This window comes from Abramis brama (assembly GCF_963993115.1).
Source record: "Abramis brama genome assembly, chromosome: 8".
NCBI lineage: Eukaryota > Metazoa > Chordata > Actinopteri > Cypriniformes > Leuciscidae > Abramis > Abramis brama.
The window spans coordinates 9,791,695-9,816,080 of record NC_139970.1 but is presented as its reverse complement, the minus strand read 5'-3'; the positions used below and the strand labels follow the sequence as shown (position 1 = coordinate 9,816,080).

The 24,386-nt window shown below is 39.6% G+C and overlaps 2 protein-coding genes across 7 annotated transcripts in view; both read left to right on the top strand.

The window, feature by feature from the left end:
- The first annotated feature begins 445 nt into the window (after window positions 1–445).
- rbm45 (RNA binding motif protein 45) lies at window positions 446–15,556 on the top strand. The gene is made up of 10 exons (XM_084121851.1): window positions 446–899; window positions 1,927–2,049; window positions 4,666–4,792; window positions 4,869–4,988; window positions 8,323–8,505; window positions 8,800–8,929; window positions 9,779–9,875; window positions 11,341–11,504; window positions 11,927–12,143; window positions 15,342–15,556. The coding sequence occupies exons 1-9, from the start codon at window positions 624–626 to the stop codon at window positions 12,117–12,119; spliced, it is 1,413 nt and encodes a 470-aa protein (XP_083977977.1). The 5' UTR covers window positions 446–623; the 3' UTR covers window positions 12,120–12,143; window positions 15,342–15,556.
- Window positions 15,557–24,193: 8,637 nt separating this feature from the next.
- The window catches only part of osbpl6 (oxysterol binding protein-like 6), a 67,247-nt gene continuing 67,054 nt past the window's right edge, over window positions 24,194–24,386 (top strand). For all 6 annotated transcript variants that reach the window (XM_084121848.1, XM_084121846.1, XM_084121850.1 and 3 more), the window contains exon 1: window positions 24,194–24,333. The gene's annotated coding sequence lies outside the window, so the exon portion shown is untranslated. The remainder of the gene's footprint in view (window positions 24,334–24,386) is intronic.

The following is a 24,386-nucleotide window of genomic DNA, read 5'->3' as shown; positions in this document are numbered from 1 at the left end:
GTGATGAATGTGGTGTTGTTGAAACAGTAGAACATGTGTTTTTAAAATGTAGTAAATATGAAGAACAGCGTAGAGACCTTTTTATTAATATAAAGAACAGACCAGTGGGCATTATGGATATATTGGGAAAGGTTTTGAGTAATAGTCAGAGGATTAAGGAAGTAATAACTTTTTTAGAGGTTACAGGACTAGATCACCGGATTTAGACTATAAGAGGAGAAAGTATAGATCTGATCATCTTGGAGGTGAAGAGCTTAATGTGTAAGCTGGAGGAGCTGAACACGCAGCGCCAGCTGAAAGTGGGCTCTGATCCTAAGGGATGTATTTTTTTTTTTTTTTTTTTTTTTTTTTTTTTTTTTTTTCCGCAAATCAGATCCATCAACCATATGTACTAAGTAAACAGTAGGTGGCGGTAATACTCCTAAGGAGTCAACGGCCATGGAACAAAAAGAAGAAGAAGAGAAGAAGAAGAAGAAGAAGAGCTGTTGTTGTTGTTGCTGAAATGTTGTCAGGATAATATAATTTTAAACGAGTTATAGCCTACGCTGTATTTCTTCAAAGGGATTTTTAGATCAGTTTTGCTGACTAGAAAGTCTAACAAATCAATAATAGAAATCTGATCCATGACTATGGACGAATCTAACCGCGCCTCCTCGTACCTGGACGAGCCGGCGAACAGTCGTCTGTTTCTCGTCACCAGTAAGTCCATAACCGAGGAGATCATCCGAGAACACTTCACCCCTTTCGGCGAGATCCAGGACATCTGGGTGGTGAAGGACAAGCACACGAAAGAGTCGAAAGGAGTGTCGTTTGTGAAGTTCTCCAAGTCCTCTCAGGCCTGCACGGCGATGGAGGAGATGCACGGCAGGAGCCTGGCCGAGGGCACCAAACCCATCAAGGTGATCCATAACAGAGGCAAACACCTCATTTATAGCGCTTTTAGCCATGTAGATCGTTTCAAAGCAGCTTTACAGTGATAATAAGACATTAATAGTGCCAGACACAGTTACAGTTCGTGTTGGGGGTAACGTTAACTCATTACAAGTAACGTTAACTTTTATGTTTTACAATTTAATGACTGGGTCTGGGATGAGGGTAAAGCAATACAATCTCTATATAAATGCAGTGTTACTCATTACAAGTAACTTGAGTTACGTAATCAGATTACTTTTTCAAATAAGTAACGCAAGTTACTTTGCTTTCCCATTTATTGACTGACAGCTCTCCTGTCCTCATGTTGAGACAAATCGAAGTGCAGAGGCGTTGTGTGTGTTTGTGTGTGTGTGTGTGTGTGTGTGTGTGTGTGTGTGTGTGTGTGTGTGAGAACATGATGGTTATTGTAGTTCTAGACTAATTGTGAGCGTGCATTTACTCATCTCACTTGCACAAAAAAAGTTTCAGTATTCCTCAAAATGAATAAAATCAGTGAAATGCAGAATCAGAATACTATGCAAACCTCCAATGACTAAATATGTTAAATAAAACATAATCATTTTATGCATTTAATCTCAATTTAACTGACCAATGTACTTGCTTCTGAACGTTGATGATTCAGTTAAACCATGAGCAAAAATGACTATAGAATAGATTTTTTTTTAATTTATTGGTAAAGCAAGTGTTAAACTATTTTTCTCCTGCATCTATTCTTCTGCTCAGCTGAATTTACATTTCCTTCAGCCTGAGGCTTATTATTTCACTTTTGGTGTGAAAGGATCTTTACATTTGCCCAAAAATATATATTTTTTGTTATAAAAAGTAATGCAAAAGTAACATAACGCATTATTTTTCTAAAAAAGTAACATTATACTTTTTAAGGGAGTAACGCAATATTGTAATGCGTTACTTTTGAAAGTAGCTTTCCCCAAGGCTGGTTACAGTATGAGTCCTCATCGCAGCTGTTAATGTAAGCGTGTCCTGCTCGTCCAGGTGTTCATCGCTCAGGCCAGATCCTCCGGGAGCCACCGGGATGTGGAGGACGAGGAGCTGACCAGGATATTCGTGATGATCCCAAAGACCTTCACTGAGGAAGATTTAAAAGACACTTTCAAGGTATTATCTCATGGGAAGTTTGAAAGCATGTCCTGAGGGTTGAATGTATCAAAGCATGTCAAATTTTACCCCCAAATTAAAAGGAAATTGACATTGCATGTAGTTATATTTTGCATAAAAGCAAACACGTGAATTTCTAATGACCAATTTATCGTGTATCTAATTATTTTGAGATTATAATATGATTAAATGGTTCGTTTAAGTTGAGAAAATGTGGTTGTGAAGGAAGAGGAGCTCACCAGAATATCTGGAATGATCCTAAAATCCTGTACTGGGGACGATTTAAAGGCACAACGTCTGAGATTTTTAGATGAAAATATCCAAAAACCACTAGAACAAATATTTTGTTGACTTGTGTACTTAAATGATCCCAAATGTTTCTAACAATGTTTAAAATCCAGAGAAATCCGCTGTTTTAACCAGTCTTTCGTAGAAACCATGAAAACACCAAAGATGCGTTAATATTTTGTGTTTTAAGACAGGTGAGCAACTGTTAAATGCCTTTATGGACAGAAAACTAATTGTTATATATAAGCTCAACACGGTTAGTCTTTTTGTCTTAGTCTAAGTCTCTTGTTTTCTTGATTTACCGCCAGTAACATGCTTGTACCTCAGAGACAACACTATAGTTTTCTGCCAAGTGACTATCATAGCATATTCAGAAAGAGCTGTAGGAACAGTAATGCAGCAGTTTCTTCACTATACAATGTTTTTAATGAAGGGCTTGCCATTTAGCAGCACAACTCCTCCAGCTTTTATTAATAAAATGTTCTAATATCGGTCTAGTTTCCTGCAGTGTGAAACGAGTGTCTTATAGCAGCCAACCTTAACATAACTTCCAACACACTCAAATGTCTTTTAATATGATTGTTTTGATCAAGTAAAACAGCGCCGCATTGCTTTAATTCATCAGATAATGTGAGGTGTATGAGTACTAATTGAGCACTAGTGACTGTTTCATTGTAAAATAAACAACACAATGAAAGGAACGGCAGTGGTGACTGCGCCACTATCCAATAAAATATAAGCACAATCAAAACATCCAGGTAATGTCCTCTCGGCCCGCCCTGCTTCATACCACAGTAATGCTAATAAACATTTAATACATTTGCTCATCCATTAACGGATGAGTCCAGTCGGCTCATTGTTCATTCTACGCCTTTGTTTGGAATAAGCGACTTCTAGCGGGGAAACTTGCATACTGTGCCTTTAAAATAAACTTCTGAGGTGTTTTCTGATGGACGATTTGAAAACGCATCAGATTTCACCCTAAATTTAAAGGAAATTAAACAAGAAATTGTTTTACATAAAGGTGAAGAATGTATTTCTAGCACCAAATTTGTCTTTTTCCATTCATATCATTAACTTAATTAAAAATGGGAAAATTTGGGGATAACATTTAATTTCATTTAATCATTCTTATACAGCACAATTTAATGCAACACGAGCTGCAAACAAAAAAACAAGAACAATCAATACATAGAGATAAAAAAAACACATAAAACACACAGGTGCACTGGAAACCCCTTGATGAGAGCGCTCACATAGCGTTTAATAGATATGATTTAACCTACATTTGAGAGTAGCTGGTGTTCTGGCTGATCTATTAGAAACGGGGAGATCGTTCCAAAGTTGTGGACCCCCTCGTGAGAAAGCGCTATCGCCCTAATGTTTATAATTTGTCCTGCTAACTCATGAAAGATGATGATTCTCTGATCTCAAGGATCTGGGGGGAGTATATATTGACAACATGTTGCACATAAACACAAGTGCCTAATTGTGAAGAGCCTTAAAAACAAGTATGAGAATCTTATACAGAATTCTGTAATGTACAGGCAGCCATTTCAATAAAATTAATAGCGGCGTAACAGAGTCATGTTTTTTTGACTTGATCATCCTAGCTGCTGCGTTTTGGACTTTCTGTTAGCTGGCTAGTGATCTAGCATCAGTTCCATATAAAGAGAGTCCATTCGTGTGAAGACCAAAGCTGTAATTGCTTTCTCAAAATCTGGAACTGATAAAAATGGTTTAGTCTTAGCTAAAAGACGTAAATGAAAAAAAATGGTTCTCACAACTGAGTTTATATGACGATCCAAGTTACTGTCCAAAACAAAACCCAGATTTTTTACACTGGATTTCATTAAACTGGACAAGGGTGTTGATTTCAAAGATGCAGTCACAGCATCACTGCCAGGGCCGTGTTTTGTCACCTCAGTTTTGTCTTCGTTAAGCTTAAAACAGTTTGCAGCCATCCAGGCCTCGATGTCTTGCAGACATGCTGATAAAGTGTAAGTTGAATTTGTATTTGACTGTCTCACTATCACATATATCTGAGTATCATTCGCGCAGCAATGAAATGCTATATTGTATTTTCAGAAGATAGCCCCCAGAGTTAACATATAAAGCCAAAAGTGTAACGGAGCAAGGACCGATCCTTGTGGGATCCTCCACAAGATTTTGAAAGATTTTTGACACAATTTGATTGATTAACATGAAAATCATGCATGGAATCTTAATGGTCCTAAAACAGGCTAAACAAAATATAATTTCTTATTTCTTGTATTTGATTTGAAGCTGATATATGAGCCAGATGTCTCTCTGCTGTCTTTTCCACAGGTGTATGGAGATATAGAGTACGCTATCATTATCAGGAACAAGAACACGGGTGAAAGCAAAGGTCTGGGATACGTGCGGTTCCACAAACCTTCGCAAGCCGCCAAGGCCATCGAAAACTGTGACAAGAGTAAGGGAGTCATGTTCTCTACTTTACGACTATGGCTGTTGTTTTCAGGTGTGCTTATAAACCGCTTTCTCTGCAGCTTACAGAGCGATTTTAGCTGAGCCCAGGACCAAAAATTCATCTGCAGACAACGACTATTTCAGCAACCCCAGATCGGAGCACTCCGGGAATGATCCCGGCTCCAGCTCGTACGCCTTTGGTGAGTATCTGCGCACTTCATTGCATTTATTTATTCATTTAGGCACATTTAATGCTTCACAATCACTAAAACACACAAAAGAGAGGAGTACAGAGAGAGAAATACAAAAAACAAAACGCACAAAACATAGACATGGTAATGATCAAACACCCATCATGAAGATGCCCGGGAAGTCTTTAAAAGATGTACGGTAACACTTTATTTTACAGTGTCCTTGTTACGTATGTTACATGTATTTACCATAGTAATAACATGCAACTAACCCTCAACCAAATCCTAACTCTACCCTAACCCTATAGTAAGTGCATGTAGTTACTTAATATTACTCAGTACTTAAATATATAATTACACTGTAACACTGACACCAGTAGAGAATTAGCTCAAATAAAGGGAATATATAATTTTATGATCAATTATTACCTACACATTTTAAATCGCCCAAAAAGGCAATACATAGCCCATGTATTTGTATCTCTATATGTAGAGAATTAACTACAACGAATTATAATCAATTATGAATATACAGATAGACTGTAGATCAAATTTCAGAATGACCTTTAACAGAATTAACTTCACATCGTATAATCCGTTCGCCCACCGAACCGATACGATCTTCTTATCAACTCTCAAGAAGGATTATTCTTCCTATAAACTCTTAAGAAAGATTATTCTTCTGGTCATGAAGAATAACTTTCTGTTCTATAAGATTACTAACTAAAGTACTCATCAATATAAAGCGGTCACACATTTAAGAGGCTTTGTTCGGTGAGCAGCAGACAGAGACAATCAAGCTTATAATGGGTTTTAATAAATGAAACTATAAAAACATACGACTGCATTTAAACAAAGAATACATATAAACAGAGTAAAGAAAGAAAGAGATAGAGCAGATCACAGAATGGCAAAATATGACAAACAGTTAACCTTTGAGAGCCAGCAAAGAATCAAATCACCTTTGAGCAGGGGCAGACAACCTTAAACGCATTTAAATCTCGATAGAAATAATACTTGCATGGATCTTTGCAAGAATGTGTGTGTGTGTGTGTGATGATCCTCGCTGGGTCCTGAGGTTGAAGCGTTCTCTCGGTTCTTCTGGTTCGCAGGAAGTTCAACCGGTTTACTTGTAAGCAAAGTTGCCGGAAATTCAGGCTAAATCCATTTCACTCGTAGATAGAAATGAATGAGCCTGAGACTAAGACAAGGCAAGAAGCCGGAGATTAGACTAAGACAAAAAGCTAAGAAAACAGAGGTAAGACACAAAACAAAACTCGGAGAGAGATGATGAGCCACTGTCATCGTCCTTTAATGAAAATCTAAGTCCACACCTTTTTTCGGTGATCCGACCACTCAGAAAACTGAGCGGGAGAGAGTCTCTTTGTCTCCTTAATTCGGTACCAAGAAAGATATGCCTGGAAGATACAACAGTAGAGATACATTCTTACACTTGAATATAAGCTCTTAGAGTTCAGCTAACACCACTAGAAAGTCATAACTAGGCTAATATGAGGGGGGAACATACATACACACAGGAATATATCATGTACATTATTCTGAGTAAAATGCAAAGAATGTGTGTGTGTGTATTGGGGTGTCTCTGAGAGGTCCATCCACTTCTTGCTTGCCGTGAGAGGGGAGTTGAGGTGATTACGAGCTGTTTGAAGCTCACGGAGGAGTTTGGAGGTGTTTCTGTTTAATCTCTACCATGACACTTAATGTGTTAATGGAGCAATTTGATCTGGACTCATTGGCGCTAGGACTGTAATTTACATGAATGAGTCCGATAGGTTAAAAGCTTTCTGAAGTTTAGAATGAATAAGTCATTGTGATTTCGTCCAGACGCTACACACCTTAAGATAAAGTGTAACCGGATGTGCTTTTAACATGGCCTTAAATCTCGGTAGTGACTTAACTGACCTTACAGAAAGAGGGAGATCATTACAAAGTTTGGGTCCGACACGGGAAAACGCTCTGCCGCCTTTATGTTTGTATCTTGTTCTGACAACACAGAGAAGATTTTGATTTTCATATCTCAAAGATCTAGATGGATTATAAAATGCCAGTATACTAGAAACATAAGAAGGGGCAAAATTGTGTAACGCCTTAAAAACAAGTAAAAGGATCTTATAGATAATTCTGTCTCGAACTGGCAACCATTTGTGTTTAAACGTTTTTTATTTGGTATTTCAGCAGAAGATCATTTGTAACTACACTTTTTTTTGCAAGCAAATAAAACTGACAACCTCACAAAAATGCATGAAAAAAACAAAAAAACAACTCCAACCCCACCCAAAAGTGCTATCCAGTGGTAAAGGCAGGTAATGAAGGCATAGTAAAACTTAATCACTAACTTGCAGAAAAGAAATAAAGGGGGACCACATTTTTTTAAATAACAAAATCTTGTTTTTTAGAGCATATCTAATTCTTTCTAAAGTCAAATCTGTCAGCCATAGTTTAAGCGTTGGAACTTCCTTTTTCTTCTAAAACAAAAGAATACGTTTTTTTTTAGCAGAAATTAAACCGTACGAAACAAAATGTTGTTTAACCAGTGTAAGTCTCAAAAACTCTTCAGAAACTCCCAAGTATAATTAAAAAAGGATCTGGTTCAAATCGAACCGGCAACCATTTAAACTATTTTAAAAACGGAGTAATTGACTCAAAGTTCCTGGCTGACTTTAGCATTCAGTATTTTTTGAAGACGCGCCAATGCTTTGTTGTCAATTCCAGAGTAAAGAGAGTTGCAGAAGTCCATTCGTGAGAGAACAACTGCAGAAACTGCTTTCTCAAAGTCAACAGTCGATAAAAAAAGGTTTAGTTTCAGCTGAGAGACGAAGGGAAAAAGAAACTGACAACCGAGTTTATTTGTGCGTCCATTTTTTAACCGGTAACAAGTCACCTTTATTCTTATAGCGCTTTTTACAATACAGATTATTTCAAAGCAGCTTTACAGAGATAACTGGAAAATAATGCAACAAAGTTTGTTTCCAGAAGAAAATAGTGTCACAGTCCAGATTAAGTAAGCTGAGTGATGTTTCATTTTTGTTGTATATATATATAACCGTTCTGGAGAAACCATATCCTGAAAAACAAGCACTAGAAATAAGAAATACTACATAAAATGTATAAGTAATCAAATGTATAAAAAACAATGCATAGTCTTAAAATTACTAATTAAATGAGTAATTAGTAATTAAAGTTACTAAAGTGATTCAGTCAAGAGCAGTGAGAGGTTTTCTCTTTTTTGTTGTTTGATTATTTAAAATATTGAGGCACTTCCTGATATCTAGGGCCAGACAGAATTGTGGTTTGTTTTCCTGAGGGTCTGTGTTTCCCTCAGCGCACGAGTCCAGCAGCAGCTTCGCCCCCGTGGGGGACACGTGGAGCTCTGACATCATCACGCGGTGCCTGATGGTGTCGACCCGGGCCGCGGTCACGCAGGAGCAGATCTACGGCCTGTTCGACCTGATCCCGGGGATGGACTTCTGTGAGATGCAGATCGATCAGTACGGCTTCAGCAAAGGTTACATTCAATTCAGTTCACAGTTATTTGTATAGCGCTTTTCACAATACACATCGTTTCAAAGCAGCTTTACAGAAAATGCTTGAGTCCACATCACAATTAGAGGGATCTGTTATCAGAGGAAACCGTCTCAGTTATGCTTTTCAGAAATGTACATAGAAGCTAGAAATGTATTAATTTAAACAATGAAATAATAACAATAAGCTTTCGTGACCGTGTAGCACAGCAACGTCACATGAGCGTAACCGCGATCCAAAATCTAGATTAACTTGCCAGTATGTGTGTGTCCTGCAGGTCAGGTGGTGGTCCGGTATAATAACCTGGGCTCTGCGGTTTACGCCAAAGAGAAGCTGAATGGGTTTGAGTATCCGCCTGGTAACCGGCTGTCAGTCACTTACATAGACGACGGGGAGGACAGGACCAGGTAGAGGCCGCTTTACCTTCGTCTGATTCTGGTTTACAGTGTGCAAAGTGTTTCTGCTGATGGGAAGATACATACATGCTGCCTCATTAACATATCCTCTGGTCTCATTCTGTTATTGGTGTAATTATCTAGATAAATCCATTACTTAACCTGTCTCTTCTGTTGCATAAGGGATTGTGAGGTGTGTATACAGTCAAACCAAAAATTATTCAGACACCAGATATAATTTTTTATCTTTTTTTACTAGTGGGTAAATAGGTAATAGTTCATTTATAAGAGAGAATAGCAAAATAAAGTAAACTGTGACATATTACACCCAAAAATTCTTCACACAGAGACTAAAACCAAAAATGATTCAGACACTTTGAGCTGACCAAGGGTTTTTTCTTTAATTGCTAATGCGACCTTTTTTACACACAGACTGAACAAAATGAAGCATTGCTTGGTAATTGGTGGAGCTAAACTGGTATTATCTAATTGTGTAGTTAAATTTAACAGCTGACAGATATTCAACATCATTCCTCTGAGAGACAGTCTAACAGAAGGACGGACAAAACCAGTCAAATATCCACTGAGTTCATAACTCTGAGTTCTTGTCATATTTTATTACCATTTTCGAAACTATTGCGAATAAACTGTGGTAATGTGGGAAATGTTGAAGGTGTCTGAATAAATTGTGGTTTGCCTGTATCTAAACACTGAACATCCACAGGAAAGAGTGCAGCATCTGGGTACCTTGAGGTGGATGGTTTTCATTGGATTGAACTGTTATGTATTTCTAGACTGCTGTATCTCAGCGCTGTTAAATAAGAAGTGCAGGTTTAGTTAGTGGTGTGTGTGTGTGTGCAGTCCCGTGGGGAAGATGGCGATGCAGCTCGTGGCCGCTCAGATGATGTCAATGGTGTGGAACGGCCCCTGCGGAGCGCAGCTGATGAAGACCAGCGCCGTGAGTAATGTTCATTCAACCAGGAACATCTGCACATAATAATTATAATAATTCGTTACATTTATATAGCGCTTTTCTGGGTACTCAAAGCGCTTTACGTGGAAGGGGGGAGGGGGGTCTCCTCAACATCCACCAATGTGCAGCATCCACCGGGATGATGCGACGGCAGCCATAATGCGCCAGCTTACTGGTGGAGAGGAGACAGTGATGAAGTCAGTCTGTATATAGGGATGATTAGGAGGCCATGATGGACCGAGGCCAGTGGGTTACACCCCTACTCTTTTCCGAAGGACATCCTGGGATTTTTAATGACCACAGAGAGTCAGGACCTCGGTTTAACGTCTCATCTGAAGGACGGTGCTTTTTGATAGTATAGAGTCCCCATCACTACACTGGGACGTTAGGACCCACACAGAGCACAGGGTGAGCAGCGCCCCCTGCTGGCCTCACTGACACCTCTTCCAGGAGATACCTGGTTTTCTCAGGATTCTCCCATCCAGGTACTGACCAGTCTCAACCCTGCTTAGCTTCAGTGGCGACCAGTCTTGGGCTACAGGGTGATATGGCTGCTGGCTACATGACACATGTCTTAGTCAGCTCTGCCGTCTCTTTAAATGAGTGATTCCTTCAAAACTTTCGCTTTGGTGTTCCATGGAGGACAGAAACTCATACAGTTCTGGAACAGCTTGAGCATTCTCAGATTGTGTTTCTTCTGTGATCATAGTTATCACGTGATGTTTGTACATGCCATGGACACTTTTCACATTTCCGGGGTTTTCAGAAGCGTAAGTCATTATGCTGGGGTGAACTTCTACAGTGGCGAACAGGAGAAGACAGCAAATATAATTATAGCATTCCCTGTTGCTCCCATAGCAAAATAAAAAAATGATTACGGTGGTCAAAAGAGAGGAAGATGTTAAATATGCAAAATGTTAAATATAACTAGTTTTCTGTCATTTAATGTCAAGGTGATAATACAAAGTAGAATTCTTTAAAAATATATACAAACAAATTATAAAAAAAATTATAAATGGAAAAAGAAAAACTGAAATATGCTTAATAAATTAAGAAAACTGTGCTAGATTTATGATGATGGAAACATCACCACAGTCTGTGTAAAGGGTCACCCAAAAATTAAACATACTTTGTTTTCTGGTTTAATTTTACTGTTTGAATCTTTGTTGTTAAAAAGCATTGTCATCATTATTATATATGAGCTTGTCCTCCATTTATATTGGCTTGGGAGACTAAAGAAAACCTGATGTTGTTGGTGATCAGAAAGGGTCAGACTGACCAGTGGTGTGTGGGGTGTGGTGTGTGGTGTGTGGTGGGGTGTGGTGTGTGGTGTGTTCCTGTAGGGCTACACAGCGCCTCCTGTGGCCCAGAAAGCTCGAGTTCAGACTGATGATTGATCAGTGGTGTGTGTGTGTGTGTGTGTGTGTGTGTGTGTGTGGTGTTCCTGTAGGGCTACACAGCGCCTCCTGTGGCCCAGAAATCTCGAGTTCAGACTGATGTGGCTCTTCCTCCTCTGAAGAAGCTGGTGTCGTCTGACGGCGTGGTGAAGGAGAGACTCTTCGTCATCTTCAACCCCTCACCTCTGCCTGTGGATGTTCTGGAGGACCTGTTCTGGTGTGTGTGTGTGTGTGTGTGCTCTGATAGTGTAGGAATGTTGTGGTGTATTGTGTCTGAATTTATGTAAATATTTACCATGAATGTTGTTTCCTATATATCTGTCCACATGGACACATGCTTATAGACTGGGTGATGTTATATACACTACCGGTCAAAGGTTTGAAATAATTAAGATTTTCAACACTGCATTTATTCAATCAAAAAAACAGTAAAACGGTAATATTGTGGAAAATAAAGTTGTTATAATTGGTTAGTTTGATTAATTTCCTTGAACAAATTTTTTTTTTTTTAAATTTGATTAATTTCCTTGAAAAAATAATAATAATAATTTCCTTGAACCAATTGAAAACAATCCAGAAATGTTGACGGACAGTTTCGGCTTTTTTTCTGAGATAATTCACACTGTTTTCCCCACACAGTCGTTTCGGTTCCCTGATGGAGGTTTACCTGGTTCCCGGCCGTAACGTGGGATATATAAAGTACTCGGACCGTAAGCCGGCTCACGACGCCATAGCGCTTCTGCACGGGAAGGTGGTGAACGGGGTCAAGATGAAGGTCATGCTGGCCGACCCGCCGAAAGAGGAGTCACACAAACGCCAGAGAACATATTGACCTTTGACCTTATGACAGACACAGGTAAGTCAGATCAGTAGGTAAGACACGGTGAAATATTTCAAATATTTTATGAATTCACCACAATATTGTTATTTCTGCTGTGAGTACAAGAGCAAATAAAGTCAATCCAGAAAAACAAGATGAAAATTATGACACAATCTGTTATATTCTTTATAATTTGATGTTGAGAGTGAACTTGTTCGTGAATAAGTTGACGACTTGAGACATGATGCAAAACCCTAAACTGACCGCTCGTATATGCAACCTGGAGAAACAATCCTTCAACATCTTCATCTTATTTGGGGGATTCGTTTATTTCTATGACAAAGATAACAATGTCACGTCAGGCGAACAGAAACGGTCGTTCAGACGAAGCATGCAGTTCATATCTGTCCTCTACATTTGATTTGCGATCATAAAATTAGTGTATGGCACTTGTAATCATTTTTCTAGCTTTGTGTAGAGGTGCAGTTTGTAATTTCACTGGCACTAGTGGCAGAAATGAGGATTGCACTTATGTCAGGAGCCAGACAGAAAACAAGAATTTTTCAAAATGTATTTATGTTCACCAACTCTGCATTTATTTGATCAAAAAATACAGTAAAAACAGTAATATTGTGAAATATCATTTCGATTTTAAATATCTGTTTTCTATGTGAATATATAGTGATATGTAATTTATTCCTGTGATCAAAGATGAATTTTCAGCATCATTACTCCAGTAACTGCAGTTTTTTAATGTAAAATAAATGAAAAAGAAAAAGATTTTGTAACATTATTAATGTCTTTACTGTCACTTTTGATTAATTGAATGCATCCTTACTGAATGAAAGTATTAATTTCTTGCAGAAAATACCAGACCCCAAGCTTTTGAACTGTTGTGTAACTAAAATAAGTGTAAAACTGCCATAGATATTTCTCACAATCCATGAACGGTATTTTGCTTCTTTTCTTTTTTTATCACATAATCCCTGTGACAGTGTAATTATTGAGCCAGTTTTCCTGATTTGCTGTAATGCAGGGGTGCCAAACTGCTCCTGGAGGGCAGTGAGTTATCAACTAGAGTTTAAGTAATCCTGAAGACTTTGATTAATGTTTAATTAGGGTTGAAGCTAATTCTGCGTTCCAGACAACTCGGAAATCTGATTTTTCCTCCTACTTGAAAATACCGTCTGGAACGCCTTCTCGAAGTCGGACATCCGACCTGTGAGCTTGTGGCAGATCGATCAACTCCGACCTCAGCGAAACGCGTTATTTGACATAATTTCCTAGATTGCGGCAAGTCCTGCTTCCAACAGCCATTGTGTGGATACATTTTCCGAACACAAAAGCAAACGTTGATATTATATTTGGGACATTTCAACACAGATTTTCCCACTTCTGACCTCGACTCGAACGCGATATAACTCTGCAGGATCTGAGTTTGGCACCCCTGCTTTAATACAACAAAATGAAGAGTAAAGGATGCTCATTAAAGGAGAAGCTCACTTTAAAATGAAAATTAGCCCATGATTTACTCGCCCTCAAGTCATCCTAGGTGTATATGACTTTCTTCTTTCAGACGAATACAATCTGAGTTATATTAATAAATGTCCTGGCTCTTCCAAGCTTTATAATGGCAGTGAATTGCAACCAACAGTTTGAAGTTCATAAAAGTGCATCTATTCATGATAAAAGTGCATCTATCCATGATAAAAGTGCATCTATCCATGATAAAAGTGCATCTATTCATGATAAAAGTGCATCTATTCATGATAAAAGTGCATCTATCCATGATAAAAGTGCATCTATTCATGATAAATGCGCACTAAAGCTACTTCTGCCGTCATGAGTTGTGTAAGTTGTGCTTTAGGCGCAAGTAGAGACTGCGTTTGGCCAGAAGCTGGAATTTTACTTTCTAAAGTTATAAATATTAATATTTTTCTTACACACGCATCGCTTCGCTTCAGAAGGCCTTAATTAACCCACAGGAGCTGTGTGGAGTTCGTTTATCATGGATAGATGCACTTTTATCATGAATAGATGCACTTTTATCATGAATAGATGCACTTGTATGAGCTTCAAACTGATGGGTGCAATGCACTGCCATTATAAAGCTTGGAAGAGCCAGGACATTTATTAATATAACTCAGATTGTCTTCGTCTGAAAGAAGAATGTCATATACACCTAGGATGGCTTGAGGCCGAGTAAATCATGGGCTAATTTTCATTTTAAAGTGAACTATCCCTTTAAGTGTGTAATTGATGCTTTATTTCTGCGTTGTATAATTCTTATGCTGCCACAGAGAGTTATGGGACATTCACTGGCAATGAGTAATGAGTAAATGGAGTAATTTAACTGTAACTAGGAAGGTGAGGACATGAACTCAATAATTCAGACATGGCTTGAAAGGAGCAGATTTTGGGAATCTTATCTGACGTATTTTTGTAAATCTGTGTGGTGCCTCTAGTGTTGCGGAAATTACAGGCTTCATCTTTAAAGTCGGAATGAAATCAAAATGGACCTCATTTATTTCCATAATGCATGCTTTTAGTCTTATTGTGAATTATTCAGTCTGAATCATTCACTTTGATCAGACGGTCATGACTGGCTCCTCCTGTGACATGCTCTGTGATGTGTGCAAGGCAGCATTGGATTCAAGTTAGTTGAACTTTGAACCTGAATTCGCCACAATTACCAATATCAAGATGCTAAATTTGGACAATGGAACTTGCAAAATTTCACGATAACACTTACATCACAATAACATTAGTTAACCATGAACTAATACTTCTTCAGCATTTATTAATCTTAGTTAATATTAATTTCAACATTTATTAAAATCAAAGGTTGTATTTGTTAACATTAGTTAATGCACTGTGAACTAACATGAACAAACAATGAACAGCTGGATTTTTATTAACTAACATTAACAAAGTTTTAAAATTAATACATACATCAAAGATTAATAAATACAGTAACAAATCTATTGCTCATTGTTAGTTCATGTTAGTTAATACACTAATGTTAACTAATGAACCTTATTGTAGAGTGTTACCAGTTTCACTAATGTGACTGCGGCCTTACTCTGAAATATGACACAATACAGTACTAAAGTTGATCGCAACTTCAAGTTTTGAAGTTCAGACGTAAATAGAGGCATTATTTGATCTCTCTTTCAGCTGTTCTGGAGATTGTGGACTTGTGTAACTGTGACTATGATGTGTTTGTTCTTACAGAGTTTTAAGTGACATGACGCATGACCCCGACATGACAGGACGAGTATTAACGATGACACGACCTCATAACGACGGACACTGACTGCCGTACTGCCATTTAAGTTCTTTTATAACAATCAAAGTGTTTTTGATTTCTCTCTCTTTTTTTTCTTCTTTTTTTTGTCTACTTTTAGCAAACTGCCAGTAATTCAGACACTTGAAGGGATGGTTCACCCAAAAATTTAAATTGTCATCATTTACTCATCCATGTCATTCTAAACATGTGACCGACTATATTATATATATTATAAATATATAATATGTTTTATATATTTTAAAGAATGTTTTCTGAAAGAAGATATAATGAAACAACATTGGACCCCATTGACTTTCTTTGTTGGGGCTTCATTCAGTCATACAGGTTTGGAATGACATGATGATGAGTAAATTATGAAGTTTATTTTATTATTTCTTTTTATTCTATTTTTGAGTGAACTATCCCAATTAACGAAGGTGACAGACAAATGTCAGATGAGTTTGAGCTAATGCATGGACTCTGTATGTGTTTGATCTGTATGGAATTACAAATAAAGAGTTTGACAAATTAAGCGGTCTTAAATGGTGTGTTTGTTTCTTAGTTCCTGTTAATTAAAGTCCCCCTGTGGTGAAAATTAAGCTTTTAATGTTATTTATGTGTCTATGTGGTGTTTTTAATATGCTTTAAGACAAACCATGTGTAGATTCAGAAGTCGACACCATTGCTGAGTATTTTCTCCTTAAAACTGCAGTGAACCAAAGACAGTCTCAAAAACACGCTTTGAAATCGCTGGTGTTTCTGACGTCACAAACTACCTTGTAACCAATCAGATCAACGTGTGATCGTCAACGAGTGGATCTCTGAGCTGAGTGAGTGAGTGGAGGCGGGGCTCATTTGCATATTCATAGAACCACGTATACTTAATGAGGCAAGGGTGTCGAGTTACATTCAAGATATTTTAAAGGTCCCATGACATGAAAATTTCACTTTATAAGGTTTTTTAACATTAATATGAGTTCCCCTAGCCTGCCTATGGTCCCCCAGTGGCTAGACGTTTTGATGGGTGTAAACCAAGCCCTGGGTTTTTTTTTTGAGTAAATGAAAGCTCAGACGGGCGAATCTAGAATCTTCCCCTTATGTCGTCATAAGGGGAAAGGTCACCTCCCCTTTCTCTTCTTTGCCTGCAAAGAGAATTTGGCCGCCCATGAGAAAATGAGCTGCGCGAGCGCGATATTGGTTTTTCCTCAAGAGACATCATGGCTTGCAAACGAGCGAAGCATGGCAGTTGCTCAGTGTTTGGATGTACAAATGAACACAAGTATTTTTTTAGTTCCTTCATCCGAGCCTCTGAAGAACCAGTGGGTTATGTGAATTTCTGATGTGTAATTGTTCAAGTTCAGACAGATAATCTTTCTCTCAAAATCGTTCAATACTGTTTATGCATCAGTAAATCAAGCCAGTAACTAAACAATCAACTTCACGTCGTTTCTCTTAAGCCGAGTTCAGACTGCACGATTTTAGCCCCGATTTTGGCTCGCCGACAGGTTTTGAGGAATCGCAGACAAATGCCCGAAATCACAGGCAAATCGGTGCTCGTTCACGCGAGTGACAATCACGCAGTGTGAATGAGCAAAGACACGATCTGAGAGAATCACCGACGAGTACATGCTAAATATCTGGACCTGTCAGCGATTCAAAATCCTGCTGTGTGAAAGTGTTCTGACTGAAAACTACATCGGCGATGACCGACAGCCAATGAGAGAGCAAGAAACAGGGCAGCGGGATGTTCAGGGAGGAGTTATAGACCAGAATATCAGTATTTTAATAGATATATTTACAATTATATCAAACAGAAACAAAGCACAAACATTTGCTTGACCAGCAGCAACAGCAGCACATTGCAAAATGATTTATTTACCCCCAACTCTCTTTGCAGAACACACAGTCCTTGTGCCCAGCCATTTCCTCCTGCATAAACTGTTTATTTTTCTCCTTTTCGCTGCAAATCAGTGCACAGACAATTTGGATCGCAAGCTTCTTGCAGGCTATCATTTTTAATAACAATTTCAGTCTTGCGAGAGCTCCGGTCTCACGCACGCGTGATCTTGCGTTATTTCCTTATCACTTCTTGCGTGTGTTTGGTTGTGAAACGTAGTTTGCGGACCAGACAGAAGTTGTCGGCGATTCTTCCTCCTGAAAGTCATGCAGTGTGAAACCCCCTGCCGCTGATCCATCGTGCAGTGTGAACACACACACCAGCAACTGAATGTTACCCCAGATAGTCATGCAGTGTGAAAAGAACAGTGACCCAACTTCTTTGAAAATCGTGCAGTGTGAACTTGGCATTAGTAGGATGAAAATAATCTTACTTAAACTGTGATTAATATATATACAGAAAGCGATCAAAGAACAATCTCTTTCCAATCGCCCAAGCTGTCAGTCACACAGCGTGAGTTTATCTAGACACTTGCCAAAACTCGTTATGAAATCAATGATGCTGTTACGCTGCACAACAAAGCTCTTACTGTACTTACCTCATGTTTGCATTGGTGAAGTAATTGCACAGGAAGATGTTATCACCTGCTGGGCATTGCTGCCTGTCGCACCTCCTCCAGTGCCCATGGGTCAGCTGCAGGGTCATCAGCCAGAAACCACCATTCACCAACGTTTCGCTCCTTTAATTCTGGAACGTCTCCTGGTGGCGGAGCAGTGACAGGGACGTCTCCCTGTCACCCCCTGCAGCTGATAGCTGTACTCCCTGCAGCTGTTGTCTGGGGTTAGATGTTCTTTCCCCAACACCTATCTTTCCTCCTCAGCCAGAGCCAAAAGCTACCTTTCTCTGCCTCCTCTGCCAGATCCTTTGTTGCCCTCCTTAGCCTCCCTCCGGTCACTCCTGCTTCCCTCAAGAGGCGTATGGTTGACAACCCAAGGAAACCTCGGCATCCGACCTCCACTGGGTAGATGGTAGTCTTCCAGCCAGCCTCCCGGCACTCAGCAGCGAGCTCTGAGTACTTGGCCTTCTTCCGTTCGAAGGCAGCCTCGATCCCCTCCTCCAGTGGTACAGTGAGCTCAATGAGGTGCATCGATCTTGCCTTGGTTGACCACACCACTATGTCTGGCCGGAGAGATGTGGTGGTTATCTCCGTGGGGAACCGGAGCTGCCTGTCCAGGTCAACCCTCATGTTCCACTCCTGGTTGGGGGAGAAGGGCCTTGCTGTTTCTCTTGATCTGATGCTTCTCCTTACCCTTCCTTCCGACACAAAGATGGTGGGGTCCTCTGCTGCTGGTAGTTGTTTGCTACCCTGTCGGCACTCCTCCAGTACTTCGGCTAGCTTTCTCAGGACCTGATCGTGGCGCCATCTGTAGCGTCCCTGTGAGAGAGCGATCTTACAGCCTGACAAGATGTGCTGGAGACTTGCGTTGGGGGCATTGCAGAGTGCACAGGATTCTTCATTCCCAAACCACTGGTGGAGGTTCCGAGGGCAGGGAAGCGTGTCGTAGGTTGAACGAATGAGGAAGCTAAGTCTTGCCTGTGGGATCTTCCACACGTCTGACCAACTGATGTTCCGGTTCGTGATTCCCTCCCAGGTTGTCCAGCTTCCTTGTCGACCCTGCGACACGGCCTTGATTTTGTAGCGGTCTTCCTCCATCCTCGTCACCTCTGCTACCACCATCTCCTTCCTTTGTTTGCGATTGGCCTTGGACCAAAAGCGTGGCGTCTCTCCCCATCCTAGCCCTGCTCTTCCTGCCTGAACTCTGCCCATGATCTCCCGGTGTTGCAGCCGACTGACAGCTTGATCGACCTCGGTTTGGGCATTCCACTTGCGGCCAGTAGGAACCTTGGCATTTGCGTTCCTTACTGACTCGTCTGTGGACTCCCTCAGCTCGAGAACCAACCTGGTCTTTTCTTGCATGTAGCCCAACTGTATGGACTGCAGTGGCAGCTGCAGCGTGTTTTTTCCAAAGAGACCGGTTTCAGATAGGCACCGTGGCAACCCCAACCACTTTCGGATAAATGAGTTGGCTTTTCCATCCATCTTACTTACGGTTGATGAGGGAATCTCACTCATTTTCAGGGGCCACATTACCCTCCTGTAAAGTGTAAACTGGTAGCACCAGACCTTATACTTCCCAGGGAGTTGGCTTTGGTCGATCCTTGCCAGTCCGTCAGAGAGCTGCTTCATGACGGATTTCCCCATCTGTTTGTCAGATAGGTCTGCGGTGTACTGCCTCCCCAGGCTTTTGATGGGTTGCTCTGATAGGAGTGGGATTTTTTCCCCTCCAACGACAAAGATGGTTTTGTCATTTCTGACTCCTCTCCTGAGGGACAAGCTCCGGGACTTGGAGGGCTTGATCTTCATTCTTGCCCATGACATTAATTCGTCCATCCTCTTCAGCAGTCTTGATGTGCATGCTGCTGTATGAAGGAGGCTGGTGACATCATCCATGTAACTCCTCAGTGGAGGAAGCCTCTTACCAGTTGGGAGTTTGATCCCCCCAACCATTTGCCTTGCCCCGATGAGGATTATCTCAAAGGCTGCTACAAACAGTATTGGAGAAATAGTACACCCCATCGCGATTCCTACTTCGAGCCGCTGCCATCCGGTGGTGAAGTCCTGGAGGGAAAAACACATCTGCAAGTTGCTAAAGTACTGAGCTACCAGGTTCTTGACGCAGGTGGGCATGTGGAAAAATTCCATGGCATAGTTGACCAGCTGATGCGGAACTGATCCGTACGCATTGGCAAGGTCAAGCCAGATGACATGCAGGTCAGTCTTCTCCCGCTTGGCCTTCTGGATCTGGTCCCAGATCATAGTGGAGTGCTCTACACATCCCGGGAAACCTGGAACTCCTGCCTTCTGGCAGTTGGTGTCAACATAGCCGTTCTCGAGCAGATAGTTGGTCATCCTCCTGGCTAGCACTGAGAAGAAGATCTTTCCTTCTACATTCAGTAGTGCAATGTTTCGGAATTGGCTAATGTCTTTGGAGTTTTTGGAAATCATTAGTGAAAGTGCAGAAACTGTGTTGCAATGATAAGATCTTCATTCACGCGATCAACAGGCTGTCATCTGCTCAATGCTCATCACTGCAACCTTTTATGTGATGGGAATAGATCTAAATACTTAAAAAACTTCTCACGATTCGTTAATCTCGATAGCTGTAATAGTAAAAACGTATAATAGCTGTAATAGTAAAAGTATTCGAGAGAGTTCCACATGTAATGCTAGCTATTTCATATGCATGTCAGCCAATCACAGCAGTGGGCGTTTACACTGAAGAATCACAGCAGCCAATCACAGCAGTGGGCGTTTACACTGAAGAATCACAGCAGCCAATCACAGCAGTGGGCGTTTACACTGAAGAATCACAGCAGTGGGCGTTTACACTGAAGTCTCACACAGACACGCCCCTTCAAACAGAGTGTTCAAATCAGAGACTAAAATCAGGCTAGGTAAAATGCCTTTTATTTCTAAATTATTAAAAAAAATTATCTTAAAAACATACTAACATTATAAGGGCACCCCAGGAAACATTCTAAAATAATAAAATAATCCATGTCATGGGACCTTTAAGACATGAAGAAAAAAAATTCGGGGAAAAAAACATTTAAATAGGTCATTTTGGTATTCAAAGATGAGTTTTATAGGATACAATTATCGACTACAGGGGACTTTAAGATGTATAACAGCTATTTGTGAGGAACAGAATTCAATTTCTGTCAGATCCTCATACAAAGCTATTGTATGACTTGCGCACAAGTTTTTTGGACCACTTTTATGGTGCTTTTTTTTAGTTTTAAGGGATAAAATTGAGAATAGTTTAAACTGTATACAGGCTCTTATACAGAACCATAGATCTGTAAGTAACAGATCTGTACATGTAAAATGACAGTCTGTATGCAGGGTATGAAATGTATTTAAAGGGATAATTCACTTATCTAAATTATTTCAGTAATTACTCACCCTCATGTTGTTCCAAACCCATAAGACTTTCGTTCATCTTCGAAACACAAATGAAGATCTTTTTGATGAAATCTGAGAGCTTTCTGCCCCTACATTGATAGATACGCAACTACCACTTTGACACTTAAAGGGGTGGTATGATGCCCTTTTCACAAGATGTAAAATAAGTCTGATGTCCCCAGAGTGTGTATGTGAAGTTTCAGCTCAAAATACCCCACAGATATTTTTATATAGCATGTTAAAATTGTCACTTTTTGGAGGGTGAGAAAAACGCCCCGTTTTTGTGTCTGTCCCTTTAAATGCAAATGAGCTGCTGCTCCCGGCACAGGGGGCGGAGCTTCAGGAGCTTGTGTCCTTTTACCTCACACAGACATGCACTGAACATTTCAAAAACTTTTAGCCTTTTATGTTCAAACCGGAGTCAGACAATGATGGAGAGACTCAAGAAGAGGTGACAACATGTAGAAGCAACAGGACATTTCTGAATGGTTAGTTGATGAATTTATGCAGCTGATGTGTAGTTATCTTCTAGTCATTGATTAGCATATTCTGTTTTGATAATCTATAAATCGTGTTCAGGGGGTGGGGTTTATGTACATTTTAGGGTTGGTGATGTCACTTAACCAGGATGAATGTGGTGTAGTCTCTACCATCCGTTTGTTGTAGTCCTTAAAAAACGATTTCTTTAAAAGCAAATATCTCCCTTTGCTTTGAACTTTGAGCGTTGTAACTTTGCAGATGTTGTTTATGCTCAAACAGCAACATTATACACTAACTAAAGTTAGAAAAGTGAAATCATAATCAACCACCCCTTTAAAACAAGTTCCTAAAGAGATCAACAACATGAGGGTGAGTACATTATGACAGAATTGGGTAATTAAGAGAACTGGAAGTTAACCTGAAATTATGTTCTCAATCTGTTCTACTTCATGTCTGAGGGAAATAGGATATTTATTATTTTAAAGCATTTATTATTCATTTATCTATTTATTATTTATAGGATATTCCTCTAATAGTAGTGGAGGGGTTGAAAAATGAAAAGAGCTTGACATCAGCCAAACCGTGAAGTGATTGCAGATGTTTGCAGATGTTCCTCTTCTCTGTCCAGCAGGCGGAGGCGTTCAGTGGCTTCATTACAGCTTCAGGGATCAGCGGTGTCATTCTCGGATGGATCTGATGAATGTGCTGTTTGATCTGGTAATTGGAGGGAGATTAAATTCATGGCTTTCAAGACCTTGCACAATAAGTCCCTCTATTTAATCATTTTAACACAGCTCAGTTTTAAACACATTTCTGTGTGTTGCATTGTTATTACTATTTTATACAAAATATTGACCATTTAATAACAACATTAAGTTATACAATTGAATACAATTTGATTAGATCATAATGTGTAGGATATTAATCGCATCCACAACACCCAGCGCAGAAACAACTTGGGCTATTCAGAATAGCGTATTACATTGCCATATTACGGGGAATGTTTTCACTGAGTGAATTAAAGATCATCTACATTCACTGAAGAACCTCAATGACCCAATACTTCTTCAAAATGAACAGTGAACAGAGAGTGTTTGTGCTTTGTTGGCTACAGAAGTTCAAACGAGTTTACATTTCTTGACTTCATTTTTGGCAGTCCAATCAAATAAGATGTTATTACACAAATGTGGACTAAAAACACAAACACAGAATTTGAAACAATAGCTGTGGGATCATGTGACCAGAATGAACACTGTTGTTTATAATATTACATCCTGTTTCATACCATTTTTAAAAATGTTATGCTGTACAGTATGTACTGCAAGTACATGAACTAATATTGCAATCATTCATCAGGGTTCAAATCCAGTTCTTAAATCCTTGTTTTAATCCTTAAGCTTATTATACTTTTTTGATAAAAAGTTACTGGTAGAAAATGTGATTTGCACACATTTATTTTTATACTTGGATGTTTGCTAATGTAATAAGCTCTTCAGTGAGCATTCCTAAAACCTTTTTAAATGATTTAAAATGGCAAATAAACTGGTGTGAAACAATATGAGGTTTGCATGGTGATTGTCTGAGCATTGCCCTTATCCTATTGGAATTCTATTGGATTTTCATTTTGTATATTTTTTTATTCTATCAAATATATATAAGTGTGTGTGTGTGTGTGCGCCGATAAAGTTCTACATTACATTCTTAAAACATGAGGAACTCCAGGCGGAATCCATTATGCAGAAAATTAATATTCCAATCATTCATCAGGGTTCAAATAAGTATTGTTCAGTTCTTAAATCCATGAGGTTTCATTAGTGTATTACTCATTACTGATTTGTACACATTATTTTTTATGATTGGATGTTTGCTAATTTAATAAGCTCTTCGGTTTGCAGCCCTAAAACCTTTTTAAATGATTTAGAATGGCAAATAAATAGGTGTGAAACAATATGAGGTTTGCATGGTGATTGTCCATGGTGATTGCATTGCCCTTGTCCTATTTCATTTTGTCCTGTAGTATATTTTTTATACAATATATGTGTATACACACATACACACACACTCCATTGCCCTTATCCTATTGGATTTTCATTTAGTCCATTTTGTATATTTTTTATTCTATCAATGTGTGTGTGTGTGTGTGTGTACCGATAACGTTAATTACTTCTTAAAACACATGAGAAACTCCAGCCGGAATCCGTCCTGTGATCCAGGTTCCTGGTTTTGTGTGTCTCCGGCGTCCAGCGTCTCTGGCTGTGATCCGGTCCGGGCTTTACCGCAGACCTGCAGTCCCCGTTACCGCAGCATCCGTCTAAACTGCCTTCAAATCCAGCCTCAGACAGCACTTTTCCTCACTTTCATACACCTAACCTTGACAATACCCTCCAATATTACTGTGATTATCTGCGGGGACTGACCGCTGACCGGCTGGGGTAAAAAAATAAAAAAACGACGGCGACTACAGCTTCGCTAATTCACAGCATCGGGTTTCTCGGTTTCTGCGCCAAGAGCCGATGTGGACACCGAACCGCTGGTACGTACTGCTTCCGTTTCATGGTTTATATTTTCTTCTCTCTGTCACACACA

What these genes read in the sequence shown, in the direction of transcription:
- rbm45 (XM_084121851.1), top strand. Translation starts at nt 624, where the DNA reads ATGACTATGGACGAATCTAACCGCGCCTCCTCGTACCTGGACGAGCCG. An exon ending in CATCGAAAACTGTGACAAGA is followed by an intron (nt 4,793 to 4,868) that starts GTAAGGGAGTCA and finishes CTTTCTCTGCAG; the next exon opens with CTTACAGAGCGATTTTAGCT. An exon ending in GTTCTGGAGGACCTGTTCTG is followed by an intron (nt 11,505 to 11,926) that starts GTGTGTGTGTGT and finishes TTCCCCACACAG; the next exon opens with TCGTTTCGGTTCCCTGATGG.